At 38.2% G+C, this 19,760-nt stretch overlaps 1 protein-coding gene across 6 annotated transcripts in view; it reads left to right on the forward strand.

Moving 5' to 3' along the window:
• Positions 1–19,760, forward strand: part of grik1a (glutamate receptor, ionotropic, kainate 1a) — a 57,863-nt gene that overhangs the window by 15,782 nt on the left and 22,321 nt on the right. For all 6 annotated transcript variants that reach the window (XM_034312910.2, XM_034312911.2, XM_053241505.1 and 3 more), the window contains exons 2-7: positions 7,637–7,804; positions 8,069–8,326; positions 15,752–15,933; positions 16,180–16,233; positions 16,763–16,936; positions 18,019–18,162. In XM_034312910.2, coding sequence (XP_034168801.1) covers positions 7,637–7,804; positions 8,069–8,326; positions 15,752–15,933; positions 16,180–16,233; positions 16,763–16,936; positions 18,019–18,162 — 980 coding nt within the window. The remainder of the gene's footprint in view (positions 1–7,636; positions 7,805–8,068; positions 8,327–15,751; positions 15,934–16,179; positions 16,234–16,762; positions 16,937–18,018; positions 18,163–19,760) is intronic.

Genomic DNA, 19,760 nt, shown 5'->3' on the forward strand with positions numbered 1-19,760 from the left:
ATATAATATATGGCTAAATATTTGTGGACACCTGACCTTCACACCCAAATTTCTGGGTCTTCCCAAAACTGTTGCGACAAAGTCTAGAACGTCTTTGTATGCTGTACATTCCAAAATCTAGTGGAAAGTCTTCCCAGAAGAGTGGAGGTTATTATAACAGCAAAGGGGGACAAAATCTGGAATGGGATGTTCAACAAGCACATACAGGTGTGAGGGTCAAGTGTCCACAAACCTTTATTCATATAGTATATATTGCAGTATCAACATCATATCATCTCTCATCATCAGCTCAGTGTCACATACACGCATCATATTTAGTCCTAGAACTATAAACAGTTATTATTCGCACCTTTTGTTGCAGTAAGACAGAACTGCCATATTTCCTTATACATGATATCCTCCATGTTTATGGAGTGTAAAACTGTAGGAAAGTAATATTAGCGTACTCACAATGCGAGCAATGGGCATCGCCGTAACCCTGCAGGCTGCAATTGTTCAAAACAGCATGACATTCATGAACGTGGTTTTCCTACAGAACATTGTAAGAGATATTATCAGCTCTTTATCATTGTGATTTTTGCTGATACCAGTAATGCTGAGAAGCATACTGTATGCTTTTTTTCAGTGAACTAATATATACTTTAGTTTCAAATTCCTGTATGTATGGAACTTTATTCTGTGAATTTATCGTAGTTTTATAATTATTCCATCTATGACAGTTGCAGGAGCTTTTTTTGTTAACGATTTGTGTAAAATTTATTGTGTAACAAACTTGCGTTTTATATTCGTGTCATGGAAAGAGTTGTTTTCTCGGTTTTGCCTCTTTGTCTTGTTTACTTAGTAAGAGCTTTATTCTGCCCAGAGGCACCTGTCTTTCTCAGCTTGTCTTAACAGCAACTCTCACAGTCTGCACAGAAAAACACACACATATCACACAAGTAAATTTCCCACAGACTACCTCTCTGTTTATAGCTTTAGGCTGCATTTTGGCTTTCAGTCCTTTTCTTGGGAGAAGGGAATCTCTAATATTCCTCACTGCTTTTAATCCTCATTTTACATTCAGCTCTGCAGTACACATCCCTCAGCCTATGATTAATACTCTTAAGACTGATAAGCCCCCCTGTAGTTCTGTGGTGATGGAGTGATACAGACAGTGCAATTTTTATATTAGGATACTTAATGCCAGAATAGGAGTACAGTTGGGTAATTTGTAGTATTGGAATTAAGCATATGAATAACTTGTGAGCAGATGTAATATCTAGGTTTTTTTTATTTATTTATTTTTTTTTTGCTAATTCGTAAAATTAGAAATTGGATTTGTTTTAGTGGGGCATGCTAATTTGCAAATTACTTATTAAAGATCTATATAAATGCCCATCAGTTAGTCTGTTTGTGTCTATCTGTGTGAAGCTTAAGTTCAAGTGGGCTAATGACATGATAGAGATATTAAAGGCAAATATTTTTGCCTTAAAAAAAATAATAAATTGCATGATACAACGTAATACATATGCAGTATATGCATATGCTCATATATACAGTCCCCTCCAAAGGTACTGGAAAGGCAAGGCCAATTCTTTTTTATTTTTTGCTATACACTGATGACATTTGGGTTTGAGATCAAAAGATGAATATCAGATCAGAATTTCAGCTTTCATTTTCTGATATCTTCATCTAGATTTGTTACACAACTTAGAACATGGCACCTTTTGTTTAAACCCACCCATTTTTCAAGTGATCAAAAATATTGGAAGTGTACTAACAACCAGAAATCGAACAGGTCGGCCATGTGTGTGTTTGTGCGGCATCTGTCACTTAATGAACAGAAGCACTGAAAAGCACCCCAGAAAAAGAGAAAAAATAAAAGAGCAAAGCGAGTCGCACTCTCCAAAGCCTGCCCCCTGTGTCCTCATTTCTCAGCACATCTACCAAGGGTTTTTCAGTGGTGGCGAAACCCAGGATTGAGGAAGGTACGCCGTGATGGAGTCCTCACCCAGCACCAACCTCATCCAGACCCTTGCCAGCACCCAGCAAAGCCAATATAAAACACTTGTAGAGCTGCATGCTGAGCTACAACAAGGTTAAGAGGCCCTCCTCCAGGAGCAGACTGAGAATTGACAGGTGCTTCAGAGTTTGGCTCAACCAATTGAAAGTAATTGATGGTCAACTAAACATTGTGCTGTCCTACCCTTACTTTTCTATTATTAAGGATAGATTATATCGAGCGATGTAGGACACTTAAACGGTGGAAGAGACAGCCTGATTGTCGGTCCTGAAGAGCTGCAGAGAAATGCTTTTCCATGTGCTCATCATATTGCTATGGCTGGGCATTTGGTCAGGATAAAACACTGAATCATCACATGGTCCGTTTCTATTGGCCAGGTATTCATAGTGATGTTGGCAGGTGGTGTGCAGCCTGTCGCAAAAATGCCACTCCAAAGCACCATTGCACGCACTGCCATTAATCAAGGTTCCTTTTGAAAGAACTGGTATGGACGTCTTTGGGCCATAAGAATGGAGTGCACAAGGGCATCGCTTTATGTTAGGCCTAGTGCAGGGGTGTCAATCTCAAATTCTGCCCAGACAACATCTGCAATTTTCTGAGACCTTGAAGGGCTGTAATCGAAGTCAATTTGTATATATTTTACTTATGTAACATATTCTGTCAACCAACACCAATAAGCTAGGCTCTGAGGTTAGAAAAGGACGTTTCTATGAAAAAGAAGAACTAATATGTAAACTAGTATTCACTATTAGGTAATAACATTTATTTCATTTTATTTTACTGACTGTAATAAACATTTTTTATGAATGAATTCCTTTGTTTAATCGCATTTTATTGGATACCAGCTGCTGTGATAAGAAACAGGATTAGCCAATTGGAATGATGCATATTTCGTGTTTCTGTTTGAAAGCTGCTAGTCAGATAGCTACACTATAAGCACAGAGATATGGAGGTGAGAGCAGGAAGTAGCCTGCTGGAGTTTACTGCAAAAGAAAAGTAGATCAGTATTTATAATTATTTTAATCATTTTCAGTGTCATAAATGTGTTTCATGGCAATGTTGTTAATATGGAAAGATTGTTTTGTGGTAGATTGTGCCTTAAATGATTAAATAGCAAATTGGTGTGACATCCTCCTGAAATGCACGAGCAAAGATGTAGCCTATATTTATTTTGTAGCCTATATTTCCTCATCCCACTGATGGTTAAGCCATTGCCAGCACAACACACAACGTGCTTCTGTATCGTTTTTAGATGCAAGCATTACACATTGCAGCACACAGCCCACACTCAGACCGTTAAGCCACAGTAGAAACTGGAGTGCACGTATATACAGCAGTTTACGGTAACTACCATTCAGGTATTTAAAAAGAAGTGGAAAAAAAGACTGCCACTTGTTGGTTTTAGTTAAGCACTGTGAGACGTGTTCACGTGCTGTACAATAGCGGTTGCACTGTCTCTGCCATGAATTCTGGATCTTGTGAAAATGTTGAACAGTAGTGTAGACCTACTGCGGGCTATTTCACTATTACTACTATTTTTGCCAAATTTATGTGAGCCAAATGAAACAAAGGCTGCAGGCCCGCGGGCCTCAGGTTTGACACATGTGTTTGCTAGTGGATTATGCAAACATCTCAGCATACAATATTGCAGAAGCACTCAAGTCGGAATCCAGAAAGAGATTCTGATTGATCAGGGTACCACATTTATATCATGGACACTTAGTGAAGGATGAATTTATTGGGGATTAAATTGGTTTGCACCAGTGTTTACCATCCACAAACAGACTGCTAAAGCGATTTAAACGGACGCTTATAAAAATATGTTTCGTAAGTTTGTTCACAATGATGCTTGGAATTGGGATAAGTGGCTCGAACCCCTATTGTTTGCAGTAGGAGAGGTCCCGTAAACCTACACAGGGTTCTCTTCATTTGATTTAGTATACGTCATCAGAGAAAATTGGGACAAGGGACCTTTACAGAGTAAAAAAACAAAATTCAGTACATTCTTGATCTGAAAGCACTCTTTGACTTTGGGTCAATTAACACAGGAGAATTTGCTACAGGCACTAGAACATCAATCCTGGCTGTATAATGGGGCACTTGGCTACGGGAATTCACACTGGAAGATCAAGTGCTCATATTACTAACCAGGGCCAGAGTGGGACTTATTTTCAGCCCACGAATGTCATCTGAGTGGCCCACACACACACACACTTTGGATGTCCATAATGGCAAATCCACAGTGTAATCTCTTTTGACTTTTTATTTTTAAAGAAAGTGTGCAGTATGCACCAACTACAACACAAAATAAATAAATATATGCAAACCAAAAAAATTAACAGGCCTAAACTAAATGTAAAAGGCTATAGCTTTTTTTAAGCAATTCTCTATTGATAAACTTTCCCTGAAGGCCATTAGTAATGCAAATATGAATAGGGCTTCTCAGAGACTACAAAAATATTAAATATCTTTCACACTTTTACTCACCATCCACTTTATGTGGAATACCTGTACACAGTTGAAGACTGGAAAAAGACCAGGTGATTTTTTTTTTTTTAAATCTTCACCTGTCCAGTTTGGGTGAGACTGTGCCAATTATAGCCTTCCTGTTCTAGGCTGACAGGAGTGGAACCTGATGTGGTCTTCTGCTGTTGTAGCCCATCCACCTCAAGGTTCAATGTTTTGTTCAAGCTGAGATGCTTTTCTGTTCACCACAGTTGTAAAGAGTGATTATATGAATTACTGTATCCTTCCTGGCAGCTCGAACCAATCTGGCCATTTTCATTTGACCTCTCTTATCCACAAGGTGTTTCCACCCACAGAACTGTCACTCAATGTTTTTGGTTGTTCTCACCATTCTGTGAAAACTCTAGAAACTGTTGTGAAATTCCCAGGAGATCAGCAGTTTCTGAAAGACTCAAACAGTCCTTCTGGTATCAACAATCATGCCCCGATCAAAGTCACAGAGGTCACACCATCTATGCACAAGCACACAATGCTCCACCACTAAGGAGGAATAATACAGAGCTTAAATCGGGAACTAATTGGGGAAACACAAAACAGGTGAGCACAATCAAGGAAGGAAATGGAGCAGACAACAAAAGAAGAAATTCAAAAAATGAGTGATGATGTTCTCTGGTGGTCTGGGGAGGAATTGTCCACGGTGGATATGACAATAACTGCATAAATGAGCAAGTGTACAGGTATTCCTATTAAAGGGGACAGTGAGCATATATGGGCACATTACAATTTTTAAACTACCAAATCAGTCTTTTCTAAATATCCCCTCAATGCTTTGCAGGGATATTTCTTTGATGCTAAAAATATCTAAACACTAAACTGAAAGTAGCTTGAGGATGAAGGAAAGATGGGCTACCTAGAGATTGCAGCTTGTCAAGCTATACGTTTCTCATTATTTAAAGCAGTAGAGTATCTACTATGACTTTTTCTCTGTAGGTAATTTGCATTATATTATTTGCACTGGGACGATTGCACAAAAGTCACTGCTAGAGTAGCGTGTATTATGCAGTGCTACACTGTGTGGGCCATAGATATCTGTCTCAGCAGCCACATCGCTTTTGTGTGTGTGCGAGTTTGTGTATGTGAGTATGCGCTCAGAGTGCAGCTGCCTATGCTGCAACAAGTAGTTCGAAGTTATAACACTAATATTAAATTTATTGCATCACAATCCTGGTGCCCACTGGGAATTCTCCCAGTTCTCTCAATTAGCCACTCTGGCATTGCCCACATTGAGTACCAAATTACTCACAAAGTGGCAAGGGCCTTTTAAGGGCACATGGCAGGTCCAGGACGTTGACTGCGAGGGTTAGGATTAGGGTTAGGGTTAGAGATATACCCCCTCAATCTCCTTAAACCATGGAGATAATTTTGATGCATATCCAATGCCACACATTGATGAACTGCTCACTTGATTGGGTGCAGCTCACATTTATTCGACACTGGATTTGACTAAGGTATATTGCCAGAGCTGCTTGACTCTGATATCCCGAGGGAAAAAAAATGGCTTTTCCACACTGTTTGTTTCACACCAATTTGTCACCCACCCGTTTGGGTTGTTCGGAGCCCTGGCCATATTTTGATAACTCATGGTCTCCGCCCACACTTCCTACACTGCTGCTTATTTGGACCACTGACTATTTGGAGTAATGATTGGCAGTGGCACATTCAACACCTACCCAGGGTTTCACTCTTAGCAACTAGACAAAGAAACCTGAGAACTTGAGGTGAGAGTGGTAAAGAGGGCATGTGACGGGTCATGTGATCTATAGTGGTCTGTTAGGGCTGATGGGAACTGGAGTCCAAGGTGGCTGAAACCAGTGCTCACAGAATGTGCACAGAGCAAGGTCCATGAAGACATGCTTTGCCAAGGTTCGTGTGGAAGAACTCGAGTGGCTTGCACAGAGCCCTGACCTCAACCCCACTGAACACCTTTGGGATGAATTGGAACACCGTCTGCACCCCAGGCCTCCTCATCTGACATCAGTGCATGACCTCACTAATGCTCTTTTGGCTGAATGGGCAAATCCCCACAGCCACTCTGCAAAATCGTGCAGAAAAGCTTCCCAGAAGAGTGAAGGTTTTTATGCCAGCAAATGAGGGGAGTAAATCTGGAATGGGATGTTCAAAAACATTTGGCGATATACACGTGAACACCACATTTCCAAATGTTTGAACAATTGCTAAATATACACTTGATTTTTTAAAAATATTTTAAAATTTGCCATTTCAAATTCCTTATACATCAATGACTCCAGTATATCTTATGTAAATGTTGACTTGCCAAAGTTCATTTGTATTCATCCAGTGACAGCACTATGTATTGGCTTAAAAGACCAATCTGTGTGTTGTGTCCAGTGGGCGAGAGATCATGACCCTGACTTACTTTTCTTGCTTTTCTCACTTTTTTTATTTGCTCTTTTGCTGTAGCAGTGTTGTTGTAGCCCTGCTGAATGTTACTTTGTTTATATGGATTTGTGGCATGTATTTTAGTCTCACTGTAATATTTAACATTCATTAAATATTTACATAGTGTTTTAATGACTTTGAACCGACCCCGCTCCTGTGGGTAATTTGAGCAATTGTCAACAGTAGATAGATTGACAGTCATGCTGCCAACTTGAGATTCATGAAATGATATTGTAATGTTGGCAGTGTCTACTACAGATATCATTACATTATTTTAGCGTGACATGAAAAATTTTGTTTGTTATTCTAGATATGGGACATAATTCAATATGCCAACTGACTCAAATCACTTCCTTCTCCTCTGTATGCTGAATTTATTTTGGTTAAGAATTAAAGTTCTCTGCATGACTTCAGTGCAGCTTAAACTGCATTTCCGAAGCATTGGGTGTGTTACTTCTCAGACCATTATGAGTTCTGACCATAAAGTCTTATTTATTTAATGCTATCCACAGTGCATTTCAGATAACTTTACATTTATATTTATAGTTTAAATACATTTTTATTTAATGTTTAATGTTTTATTGTTTCCCTTTTGAAATGGCAAAAATGACAACAGGCATTCACATATGCAAATGTGTTGGTTTGTTCTTTGATCTCTTTTTTTCTCTTCTTCTTCTTTTTTGTTCCTCCACTTATCTCCATTCGCAGGGGGTATATTTGAAACTCGGGAGAATGAGCCAGTGAGCGTGGATGAGTTAGCCTTCAAATTTGCTGTTACCAGTATCAACCGCAACAGAACACTAATGTCAAACACCACCTTGACCTACGACATCCAGAGAGTGAACTTTTTTGACAGTTTTGAAGCCTCCCGAAGAGGTCAGAATTCAGATCATGCTGTATCGATATATCGATATGTCTGGACAAAGAGTAATAATTTAACAGTTCATTTGTACCTGTCTTTCCTTTCTTCTCTCTGTCCTCTGTTCTCCATTTTTATTCTACTCTGTTTCAACTCATACTTGTATATGTCCTCATTCTCTGGGTTTAATTTTGTTCTGTTCCCTGGTTCTCCTCTCTTTATTATTTCTTTTTAAACGTTGTATTAATTTTTCTTACTCCTTTACGTCCCTCCTCTCTCAGTGTGTGACCAGTTAGCTCTAGGTGTTGCTGCAGTGTTTGGCCCTGCTCACAGTTCCTCAGTCAGTGCGGTTCAGTCCATCTGTAATGCCCTGGAAGTCCCACACATCCAGACCCACTGGAAACATCCCTCTGTGGACAACAAGGACTCCTTCTTTATCAATCTCTATCCAGAGCACAGCGCCATTAGCAGGGCCATTTTGGATGTTGTGACTTACTATAAGTGGAAGACTATAACAGTGGTCTATGAAGATAGCATAGGTGAGTCTCAAAGACAGTTTGACAATGTTTGTGATTGTCTGTACACTGGTATTACACACTTTTCATGTTTCATGGTTTCATTTTCTCAGGAGAAGTTTGTAAGATTCCCCCCCCCCTAGTTTTACATTTTCAGCGTGAGGAGGGGCTTTGATATAGCACAAAAATAAACAAACCAATAGTTTGGCAGAGAAATATAGGGCATATATATTGGCTTTATACAAAAACACTTGACAACAATATGAAAAACACATAGTATAATAAAAAGTAGTTAACATTACCATTACATTTGCAATGCTAATGCCAATGTTTTTTTGATAAACTTTTACAAAATGTGTTCTGATGTTATCGTTGGACATTGAGCTTTCCTTTGCAAGCTAACAATTATTTTAAAAAATCAATTTGTTCATGCTTGCATGTTGAGTTTGCTGATGCACATAAAAGTCATTTAATATAAATTCAGCATTCAGAAAATGCTGAGTTATAAATCAGTTATAAATCAGGTTCAGTGTGAGGAGGGACTTTGATAGGGCACATACATGTAGTGTTATAACAGTTTGTTGGAGAAATATAAGGCATACTTTGTGTATTGGCTTAAAACAAAAACACTTGACACCACATTGAAAAACACATACAATAAAAAGCAGGTAACTTTACCATTACACTTGCAATGCCCATTTTTACATGGGCATCTTTACAAAATGGGTGCTGATGTTGTCTTTGGCCATTGATCTTTCCTTTGCAAGCTAACTATTATTTAAAAAAAAAAGTCAACCATGTTTATGCTTGCATGTTGATTTTTCTGATGCACATAAGTCATTTAAAATAAATTTGGCATTCAGATATAATAATATATATAGTTATAATATATATATATATATATATATATATATTATATATATATATATATATATACATATAGAATATATAAATCAGTTATAAATCAACTGTTATATTACTTCACTCACTTCATTGCAGTCTTCACTTGTACTTAATTAAGGGTGTCCCAAAAGTCTCCATATATATGGGAAAGCAAAATGTCTTCCAAAATTTTTCATACTTAGTTTATATTATATATTTTTTCAGATAGCCTTTAAGAATCCCTTTGACAAAAGAAGAACGTATTGAAATCATTCTCATGGCTGGATTGGGAAGATGTGTTAACACGAGTTCATCATGAGTGGGAGAGACGACTCCGTGTGTGTTTACAAAGAAATGGCAATCATGTAGAGGATTTTTTTTTGTAATTAAAGTTACATTTTGCAAAAAAGTGTTAATTTCCCTTATGTATGGAGAATTTTGGGACACGCTGTAGTTAATGATAGCCAACATGAGCTAAATTGACAGGATTTTTGAGAATATTATAAGCTACGTTTGTGTTTGAAAAAGCATGTACAAGAATCACAATCATTGTAATCATTGTAATTAAGCCAACAGCTGGGGCAGCATTAAACATTTTGCTATGCATAGAGTGTATACTCAGTAGTAGGTTTGCTGTCTTCTCCATTTATTGCCACAGGGAACTGAGGGATCTCCTGACCATAGAAGGAGTGATGGTTGGTAGCCAAGTACACATTGGAATGGGGTGAGACCAGTGCAGGAGTGAAGCAGTGAATTTTGGCCATATTCAGCCCAGGATAGGTAGCAGCTCCAGTCTTGCTAATTGTTACTGCAGTATGTTCCTCCCAATTTCTTGGTCTTGGTCAATTCCTTTTCCATGCTTTGCCATACCTGTGAGGTGAAATGAACCCCCTGATGCAATATCATCAGGCAGGCCGTAATGCCTGAACACTTCTTTGAAGATTACTTCTGCGCTTTCTATGACTGTGGGGAGCTTGGGCAGAGGTATTAGAGGATTTGAAAGTCAGGCAATGATTGTCAGTATGGTCGTGTTACCACGAGAAGAAGGGAGATCAGTGATAAAATCTACTGTTATGTGAGACTAAGCATGCTGCTGGATGGGTAAATGTTCCAGGAGTCCAGTGGGTTGTCTTGGGGTCCAGGGCTGTACACAGACTGAGCAAGACTTGACAAACCATGTGAAATCAGGATATATCATGGCTCACCAGAATTTGTTTTCCACTAACTTTATTGTTTGACGAATGTCTAGGTGTCCAGAACTGAGGTGCTCTTCTGATGAGCAAAGTGAGCACTTGTCTGATTTTATCCATGTCTCTGGGAAAAGTAGAGGGAGTGCTAGCAAAACATATAGAGCATTGCATCAAAAATCATTTGCATTTTCTAGGAGAACCACTGTATTTATTAGGCTGTGTGGTCAGAAAAGTCACAAGGTTGCTCATGTTAGTGCCTGGATGTTGCTGAGTTGCCGCCTGTGACTTCCATCTACAGGCCCGGATGAGTTCATCCATTGTGGTGGAGATTTGGTGGTGGTGTTGAGTGTGACCACTCAAAGGCTGACCTTGCGATATGAGTGGTGATCAATGATGATACACCTCTGCTGGCAAAGCCTCCTGGAACATAGAGGACTCACAGACAAGTTTAGGATCCATATGCAGGTTTATTGTAACAATTCCCAATCCAAAACTCAAAGTCAAAGAACAGGCCAGGGTCAATACACACATATATTTCAGAGTAGACGGTACCAACAGGGAGATTCAAAGAGTAGTCAAAAGCCAGACACAGGTCAAAATACCATAAACATTGACAGATGGCAAAATCCAGAGGGGTAATTCAAAGGAGAGAACAAAGAAACGAAGGTCATAGATAGATAGATAGATCTATCTATCTAGATAGATCGAGAAATGATACAACGACTCAGAACTTACATGATTGAGAACAAATGGCAAGGCACAAAATTGTCTAGAATATCTTTGGATGCTGTAACATTTGGATTTCCCTTAACTGGAACTAAAGAACCTAGTCCAAACCTTTTCCAGCAAGACAATGCCCCTGTGCACAAAGCGAGGATCATAAAGATATGGATTGCTAAAGCTGGCGTGAAAGAACTCAAATGGCCTGCACAGAACCCGCCTTCTTGCTTCACATCACTGCCCGACCTCACTAATGCTCTTATGCTTGAAGGGCACAAATTTCCACACCCATGTTCCAAAATCTAGTGGAAGGTCTTCCATGAAGAGTAGAGGCTGTTATAGCAGCAAAGAATGGACTGACTCCATATTAATGCCCATGGTTTTGGAATGGGACGTTCAACAAGCACATATAGGTGTGCAGGTGTGATGGTCATGCGTCCACATACTTTTGGCCATATAGTGTATATATGACAGACGGGAAATGAGCATTTTAAAAACAGATCGCCACTATGTATCATTCTAAATTAAAAAAAAAGGTTTGAACATGCTAGGATTGTACAATTACACAAGCTTTCCCCTTTCTAGAGTAACTCTTTTTCTAACAATTCTATCACTTGCACTGTGAAACTACCGAACTGTCATAAGTGGTCTTCCTTTGATGTGGAAAAGCATATTTCAAGCACAACTCTGTCATTATGGTTTAGTGAGAAACCCAACTGCATGAGGACTGATGGATTTCCACAACTGAAAGACTAATATAGCAGGCTCTACTGCTTTTCAATCATTTTCAATTAGCTCAGTTATTATGTTTGTTTGGGGAAGATCTATGGCCGAAAGTCATTTAGTGTTGCATAAAAAATTGATGTGCAGTTCAAACTGTGCCATTAATTAATCAGTTGTGGTTTGAGGAGTGAACTCAAAGCTGTAGAAAAGGAAGAAAAACTCTGAAAAATTTGACTAGAGTTCCAGGCTTTTGCTTTTGCTTTGCTTCTGCTTTGTGCTGGAAGACCAGACCCCAGGTTCCTTGACTGGATTGTAGGACTCATGAACAGCAGTGAGGTGAGGTGTGAAAACTCATTGCAGTAGCAAACAACAATGGCAGGTGGGGAATATACTAACTGTGTCTTTTTTTAGTTATTGTTTAAAACCTCTTGCTGTCACCTAAATCCATTTATAGAATTATAAAATAAGGAAGCAGAGGCAGACAAATACCACATAGCATAATTGATCATGCACAGATAGAGTCTTCTCTGACCCCAACCCATCCTCCAATGCATCTTTCCAGTTACAAAAATGTTTTGAATACACTTCTACCATCACCAACTACAATCTGAAATGAATAACTACATATAGATGATACTCACTCGCACTGGAGACTTGGTCTGGTGATTAAAAGGAAGTGTGTGATTATATAGAGGGAAAACCGACTGCTGATTAGGAAATGTGTGCGAGTAATGGTTAGACATAAGGTTAAATAATGATCATTATTTGATGCATTTCCATTATCATTTGTTATATTATCATTAACCATTTTGTCATAGGTGATATCATCAAACAGCAGTCACACGGCATGCGTTATGAGGGTTTTTGTTTCTTTGCTTGACTGTTGTTTGCAAGAATTTGGCCCTATGTCAAATCTAATTGATGATCCCTGCTCTAAACTGTTTGATCAACAATTCTAAGTTGCCAGAGTAACTAATTACTAGAAAATTGAAATAATGGGCAGTGAGATAGCTTAATGAATGCATATTAAATGATTAAATATGAAAGTCAAAATCACATGCTAACAGGTCACTGCAGACTAATTGTTAATGAACATATATTTACCATATACTGTATTTATATTTACCACATACTGTGTATTTCTAATTTTAACCCATGAATGTGGCCTGGCATTCAGTAAATATAGATGTTCATACACTAAAGGATTACATGCCTTCTGCAAATTTGTTTTCCACAGCCTGACAGTCATTACTGTCAATAAGCCTCTGAACCCCATAATAACTGATTGCTTATGTCAATAAATAAAATTCTGTACTGTTAAGCCACATCCTCTCTGCCGTATAACTTCTGAATACAAAGCACAATTTTATCTTTGCAGGCTTGAATAATTGTTCTCCATGTAGCTAGCTATGAAACAGCTTTATCCCATATGTCCTGATATACTCTCTCAGGAGATTTGTTCTGTTAGTATGATTATTACATCCATTCTTTTTAAAGGTTATGGGGATTTTAGGTCATGGGTCTGAGCAATATAATGATATAAACTGTATCATCTGGACATTTAATAAATGTGACTACTGTGGTCTTTTATGTTTGAATTACCTTGACTGTGAAAACTTTAGATGACTAAAGTTTGCCTTTTCTTGCTGTCTGTCAAATCCACAGTCTTTAAAGTAACTGAGTAAAGCACCTCCTGTTGTAATTATTCTGATAAATATGCTTATATACTGTAGGTCAGCTTTTTATAGGGATATTTGTATATATGCAGAGGTTTATATCATCAATGTTATACTCTAATGTCATAGTGTATTTAATGGATGAACATGTAGTTTATTAAATCCTTGAAAAACCTTATACAGTAGAGCAGAATGACTGTTTTATTTCTGCTAGGCCCCAGTGGACTTAGATGATAGACATTTAACAAAGCTCAAATGTTTTGGGACCTGAGGACTTACAGAGCCTTGCTATAACTGCAGCATAATGTTGAGAGCAACATATGATGCTTACATACTATGTGAATCCTGCTGAGTATGCATTATCCTTCCTCTGATGCGGCACGATCGCCAGAAGGAGCAAAGCAAGCAAATATGCCTTATGGGAAGAAAAATCTAAGCTCCTTTACTGTGTTGTTGGAGCAGGAACATTCTGAAGGCTTGCCTGCTCAGACTCCTGTAATGGGAAGAGTGAGAACCTTTACTATATTGGAATACACGGATAATAGTGGAGTTGGCAGCAGGCATGAGCCAAAAGCAAAAGAGCTATTAGCAGCAGAACACTAGCAAAATGAAGTTCAAAATGAAGTGAAGCTTAATACAGCTACCTCACATACAGATACTGATATACTCATTCTTTAGACTTGTGTAATGAGCCTAGCCCTGGCAGAGAGTGCTGAAAGCCCATTGGAGCATTCTGAAGATCAGAGTATTACACTGGAATGCAGCCCAGCAACAGAAGCGAATGAGCTATACGTTGGTATTAAGGCTGCAAAACTAAAACTGGGGGTTCCATTGGACACAGCCGATTGAGTGCCTAAGCTATTTTGTGCTATAATTGGCCAAACAAGAAAGTCCATTCCACATACTACCAGTAAAATTAGCACATTCTATAGTGCACTGAAGCTGCAAACTTATAAAAGAACAGGTCATGGAAACAAAATGGCTTTGCTCTTTGTACTCAGCAAGAAGACAAACACACAGGAATACTCCTAGTTCAGAATGAAACTGCCTTACTGATCCTTCACTTAGACATATAACCACATTTGTAACCGTATGTTTGAAATTGGTCTTTAAACTAGTACTGTTTTAGGTAAGAAATCCTAGAATCCACATAATGATTCATATCTACATAATATGGTCATATCTAATTTCAGCTAATCCTCTGATCTATCACATTTAGATTGGACTGTTGGCATAAAATGAGCCATGGGTTAACCAGTCAGGCTTTCTTTAACCTGTCATGTAACGGCGAGTGGAGACGAATCCAAAACGAGAGTCAGAATAAAAAAAAAAAAAAAAAACGGAAACAGTCAGAGGTCGGGCGATCTACAAAGAGCAATATGAGGGGATATCCAAAACACAACACGAGAACAGAACGAGATCAAAAACCCCCATACATAAACACTGAACATTATTCTGCGAAAAACAAAAACACACGTGGCGATGTAAACAAGGATATATCCTGGAAGCTTGCACTGTCACGCTGCCGGTTGCTGAAGTGGGGAATACCTGACATGACCAGCCTGGCTGTTGGTTGGTGTGTATTCTTTTGGGTGGATTAAAAAAATGTATTATAATAATAATAATAATAATAATAACAATAACAATAATTTCCTCTCTAGTCTTTTCTGCATCTGATCTATAGATTTGGTGTATTCATAGATTTGATCTATTCATTTGGTGTATTAGACTCAAAGGAATACTAAGGTACAAGACTCTATGCGTCATTAAATACTCTATGCCTCATTAAATACTCTATGCCTCATTAAATTCAGCTTTCAGTGAAACCCCTGTCAATCTCAGTGTGAGACTGCCATTCATTACTCACAGTTTCAGCTGTGGATTATGTTGATTCACCTCTCCATACTCATGTGTATTCACCAAAACATGCTGCCAAATAGTTGCATAACTTGTTCTAAGGAACCAAACTTCCAAGCTTGTTTCATGCCTCAATAAAGCGTTCTCTTGTTTTTAACAACCCATCCACCCCACATTTTTACAAGTAGAAGTTTTAGATTAAAGAAAGTGAAAGAGGTATAAGCATGTTGAATGAGATAAATAGATAGAAGACGATTAGGGTCCCATTTTTGGTGATACAGAGCAGCACTATCTTTACACCAGGGAAATCAAAAACATACTACTCCAGCCCATAATGAGTGTGTTTTCCTCCTAACTTTCTTGTCCTTAATTTGAGTTTCCTTTATGTTCACTTTGAACAGGCCTAATGCGCATGCAGGAGGTGATCAAAGCGCCATCCAGGAATGGTATGAAGGTGCGTATTCGCCAGCTGCCCACGGGGAGCAGTGACGCTCGCCCACTTCTCAAGGAGATGAAGAAGGAGCAGGAATTCTATGTCATTTTCGACTGCTCCTACCAAATGGCCTCTGAGCTGCTTAAACAGGTACAAAAGAAAAAACATGTTTCTTTGACTCTTAAACTTTGTATTGTGGAATGTTTCCAAGTCAGGCTGAAGGTATGTGGGCTTTTTATGCAAACTTTTGTAACAAAAAGTTGCTTTTTTTTTTTATTTTATTTTTTTTATTTTCTTTAACTATATTTAAACCTTATTTTATCACACTTAAAATATGGCTAGTTATACAGTATTTTAAGATATAGTGCATTCTTGTTTTTTTCTGTATATGTATAGCTAATGTCGATGGGGATGATGACTGAGTACTACCATTTTTTCTTCACTACTTTGGTACGTTTGCAAAAACAGTATTTACAAGTATTGACTGTTTTGATAATAACAGCACTTTGAATACAATGAAAATGCACATGCAGATATCAAGCAGGCCTTCTAGTCACAGTATGCTTTATATTTGTGCCTCACACCATATATGTATATCAACCCTGCTCCAAAATTAAACGGGATGTTTCTCAGAATACCCTACTGCACAATTACTCTATATACTGTACAAGTATTATTTTCAGTTGCATAATACAATCTTTTCAGGGAATCAGGCCATTTAGGACAAAAGTCCTAAATATGTGCAATGTGTGCAAATGTGTGCTGTGCAATCAAACTTATCAACTTGTTTTAACCTCCTACGGCCTCATGAAGCACTTTGCTTACACAGCTGATGAAGGGCCTTTGTCCAAAATGTCCTGTTTTTCTGGAAACTTTGTGTACTATGCTGTTTCCCTGTCTGCTATCTCTCTCACAGTTTTTCACAGAGGAGACACCAGCTTCTATCAGTCTAAAAAAAAACTTCTTGCCTACTTTTAAGGACCTCTTTGCACTTGACCTGGAGCCATACCGATACAGTGGTGTAAACATGACTGCTTTCCGCCTGCTAAACCTGGAGAACCCTTATGTTGCGTCTGTAGTTCGGAAATGGAGCGCGGAATGGCAGTTTGCCCCATACAGACCTGAAAGTAGCCTGCGGAGTGGCATGATGACTGTAAGGACTGATCTATTCCACTTGTCACCCATTAAAGCTCCATTAAAGCATGTGTGTTAGAGGTGTAACAGTTGTAACATATGTTTTGGATGGAATTCATTTATTTTAACTCATCATAGTTATGTGTACTCTGATTTTTTAAAAATTAATTATACTTTTCAAGGTCAAAGACCAGAATACAATGTACATGTGAAAAATGCCAGCACTGTATACTGGTAGAATTAGTCGAGCTGGTTGAGGTTGTTTAAAAAAGATGCAGCACTCAAGAGGGTAAATTTGAAAACTAATACCTCAGTATTCCAGACACATATTTACAGTTTGATGGTGACTTCAGCAAAACACTTGCACAGATGTAGAATTCACACAACCTGTTGAACCTTAAATTGGTGTATCTAGGTGCTAAACTACACTATCACATTTACAAATATTAGGTTTAAGATTTGTAACTTTGATCCTTGATCCTTTCATTCTTGAATAATAGTAAATTCTCTTGTTTCTTGCTAATATTTTTTACATATGATATATGTGAACACAAATTTACTTTGAAAACAATTATAAAAAGCTGCTGACCAGAATGACCCCTATATACAAATCGCAGGATATTATGACTAGTTTTCAGTCAACCCCCTTGAGTACCCCCATTTTGGCCCAATTTGAATCACCCTCTGTGCCCATGCCCCAGGCTCTTCTCTCACATTTTCAGTGACACATTAACAGGGACATAGCTCCAGTCTTGACGGCTGTCTAACACCAACTACACCTCAAAAACAACTTTTGAGTTGAGTCACGGGGCTTTGAGCAGAAAAATGACCAAACTCTTCTGAACACCATCCCTATAGCATTGTAGTTGTGCTCTAAGCCATGCTGCCTGTGCTTTTAGCCACTCAGAGAGCACAGTTGATCTCTCCCATCCTTTATATACAGGTATTGGAGGCAGCACTTAGAAGCCTTCCTGACAATTTCAGCGATAGTCATCTTTGAACCACATCATTGCCTATTGAGGTGTCATGACACATTTTAGGATAGATGGATCATAATTTGAGCTCTAGAAATATTTTGGAATCATTTTTATTTCTGTGCAGACGTCAGCCGCTCTCATGTATGATGCTGTGTTCATGGTTGCCGTGGCATCACAGCGGGCCAATCAGATGACGGTGAGCTCTCTGCAGTGCCACAGGCACAAACCATGGAGATATGGACCCCGCTTCATGAACCTGTTTAAGGAGGTGAGTGCTCATAACAAACATTTGCTGCTGACAGTGTCCAGAAGAACACAAAATGAAAGTGACACAAAAGAAAATCCACATTATTCAGTGAAGTGAGTAAAGTCATAATCATCTTAGGGCTGAGATTGTGAGAAAAATTCACAATATGGAAACTATACAACTAAAAATCACAACCAAATATCACATCACTATCATCAGCCTATCCCAACCCACCTTACAAAAAAAAAAGACTGCGAGCAAATAAAATAAACGCTCTTCTGCGTAGCTGACTGATCTCTTCTCTCATTTAATAATAAATACTTAGCTAGTTATAGACCACATGCAAGAATAGCACAATACAAAATATACAATATACAGTTGTATATTGTATGAATTGGAAGAATTCATTCTGTTGTTTTGTGCAGGACTTCTATTTATATTACTAAGTAAATAAAGTAAACCTATAGAAAATAAAAAAATGGAAGAAAAAAAAAACTGTGAGCCCATGGCTGTGTGTGCAACAATTTAGCAACAAGACAAGAACAGTCATCAGTTTCCTTTGTCGTTTGTAGTGCTGTAAACAAGATTTAAAATTGCCCACTATTTTCTCCGGTTTGTCCTTTATAGCCTACCTTTAAACCTCCCACCACTCGGCCTCTAAAACTAGTGCTCTTCAGTGCTCTTTCACTATTGATAGGCACTCAAGCATCTTTGTGTCAGAAAGAGAAGTCTAAGATGTGTTTTGACAACATGCAATGAAATAGCCCCGTTCCTCAAGTACGTCACAGTCCTTAACTCATTTCTAAGGCCAGCCTTCAACTTTTTTGTAAGACACAACTAATAACAGAACATATTTTTTTGTTTAAAGTCATAAATAATCAAAATAAAAGATAATGCAGCTTAGTATTATGTTTTATTACATTTTTCTTGAACTTCATTGTAGTTAAATAAGTATTATTCAAAAAAAGTATTATTTTAAAAAATTGAATTGAACTTGAGGATACACCCTGGACTCATCATCTATACCAGTATAGTGTATAGTAATGGTATAACATTATTACAGGTCATACCAGTACACAGACATACTGCTACAGCCCTATTTGATGTCACATTTAATTAATCAGCAAATATAACACAAGAGTTTAAAATAACAAACCATTGTTATTTTGCATCTCATAACTGCAGTTTAGTTCTGGAATATCAGTAGCATTTTTGACAACCAACCTTGTTTATCTGATGTATTACACTTTTATTATCTCCACCTGAAGGCTCCCGAAGACATATATATGACGCCAAAGACATTTTGTAGGCCAGAATATGGGGGCAGAAAATGGACTTTTATAAATATGTAGCTTGATCCTGTTAAGTCTTGATGCACTCTGAATGCAGCGTAAATCACTGGCCTTGTCCGTTTTATAGCCTGTGCTCAGAGAATTCATCACACAAAAGATGACTATTAAATGAGTTCCTGGAGGTGCTTTAGGCTGGAGTATTCCTTCAACAAATTTCAGGTTTCAAGTTACAAGTTTTCAAGATGGCTTATAGCCATCAGCCTCAAAATAAGTTTTGAATATTCAGCCCCAGAACTTTGAAAATGCAATGCAGCTGTATGCTTACAG

This window comes from Pangasianodon hypophthalmus, chromosome 17, assembly GCF_027358585.1.
Source record: "Pangasianodon hypophthalmus isolate fPanHyp1 chromosome 17, fPanHyp1.pri, whole genome shotgun sequence".
NCBI classification, from domain to species: Eukaryota; Metazoa; Chordata; class Actinopteri; order Siluriformes; family Pangasiidae; genus Pangasianodon; species Pangasianodon hypophthalmus.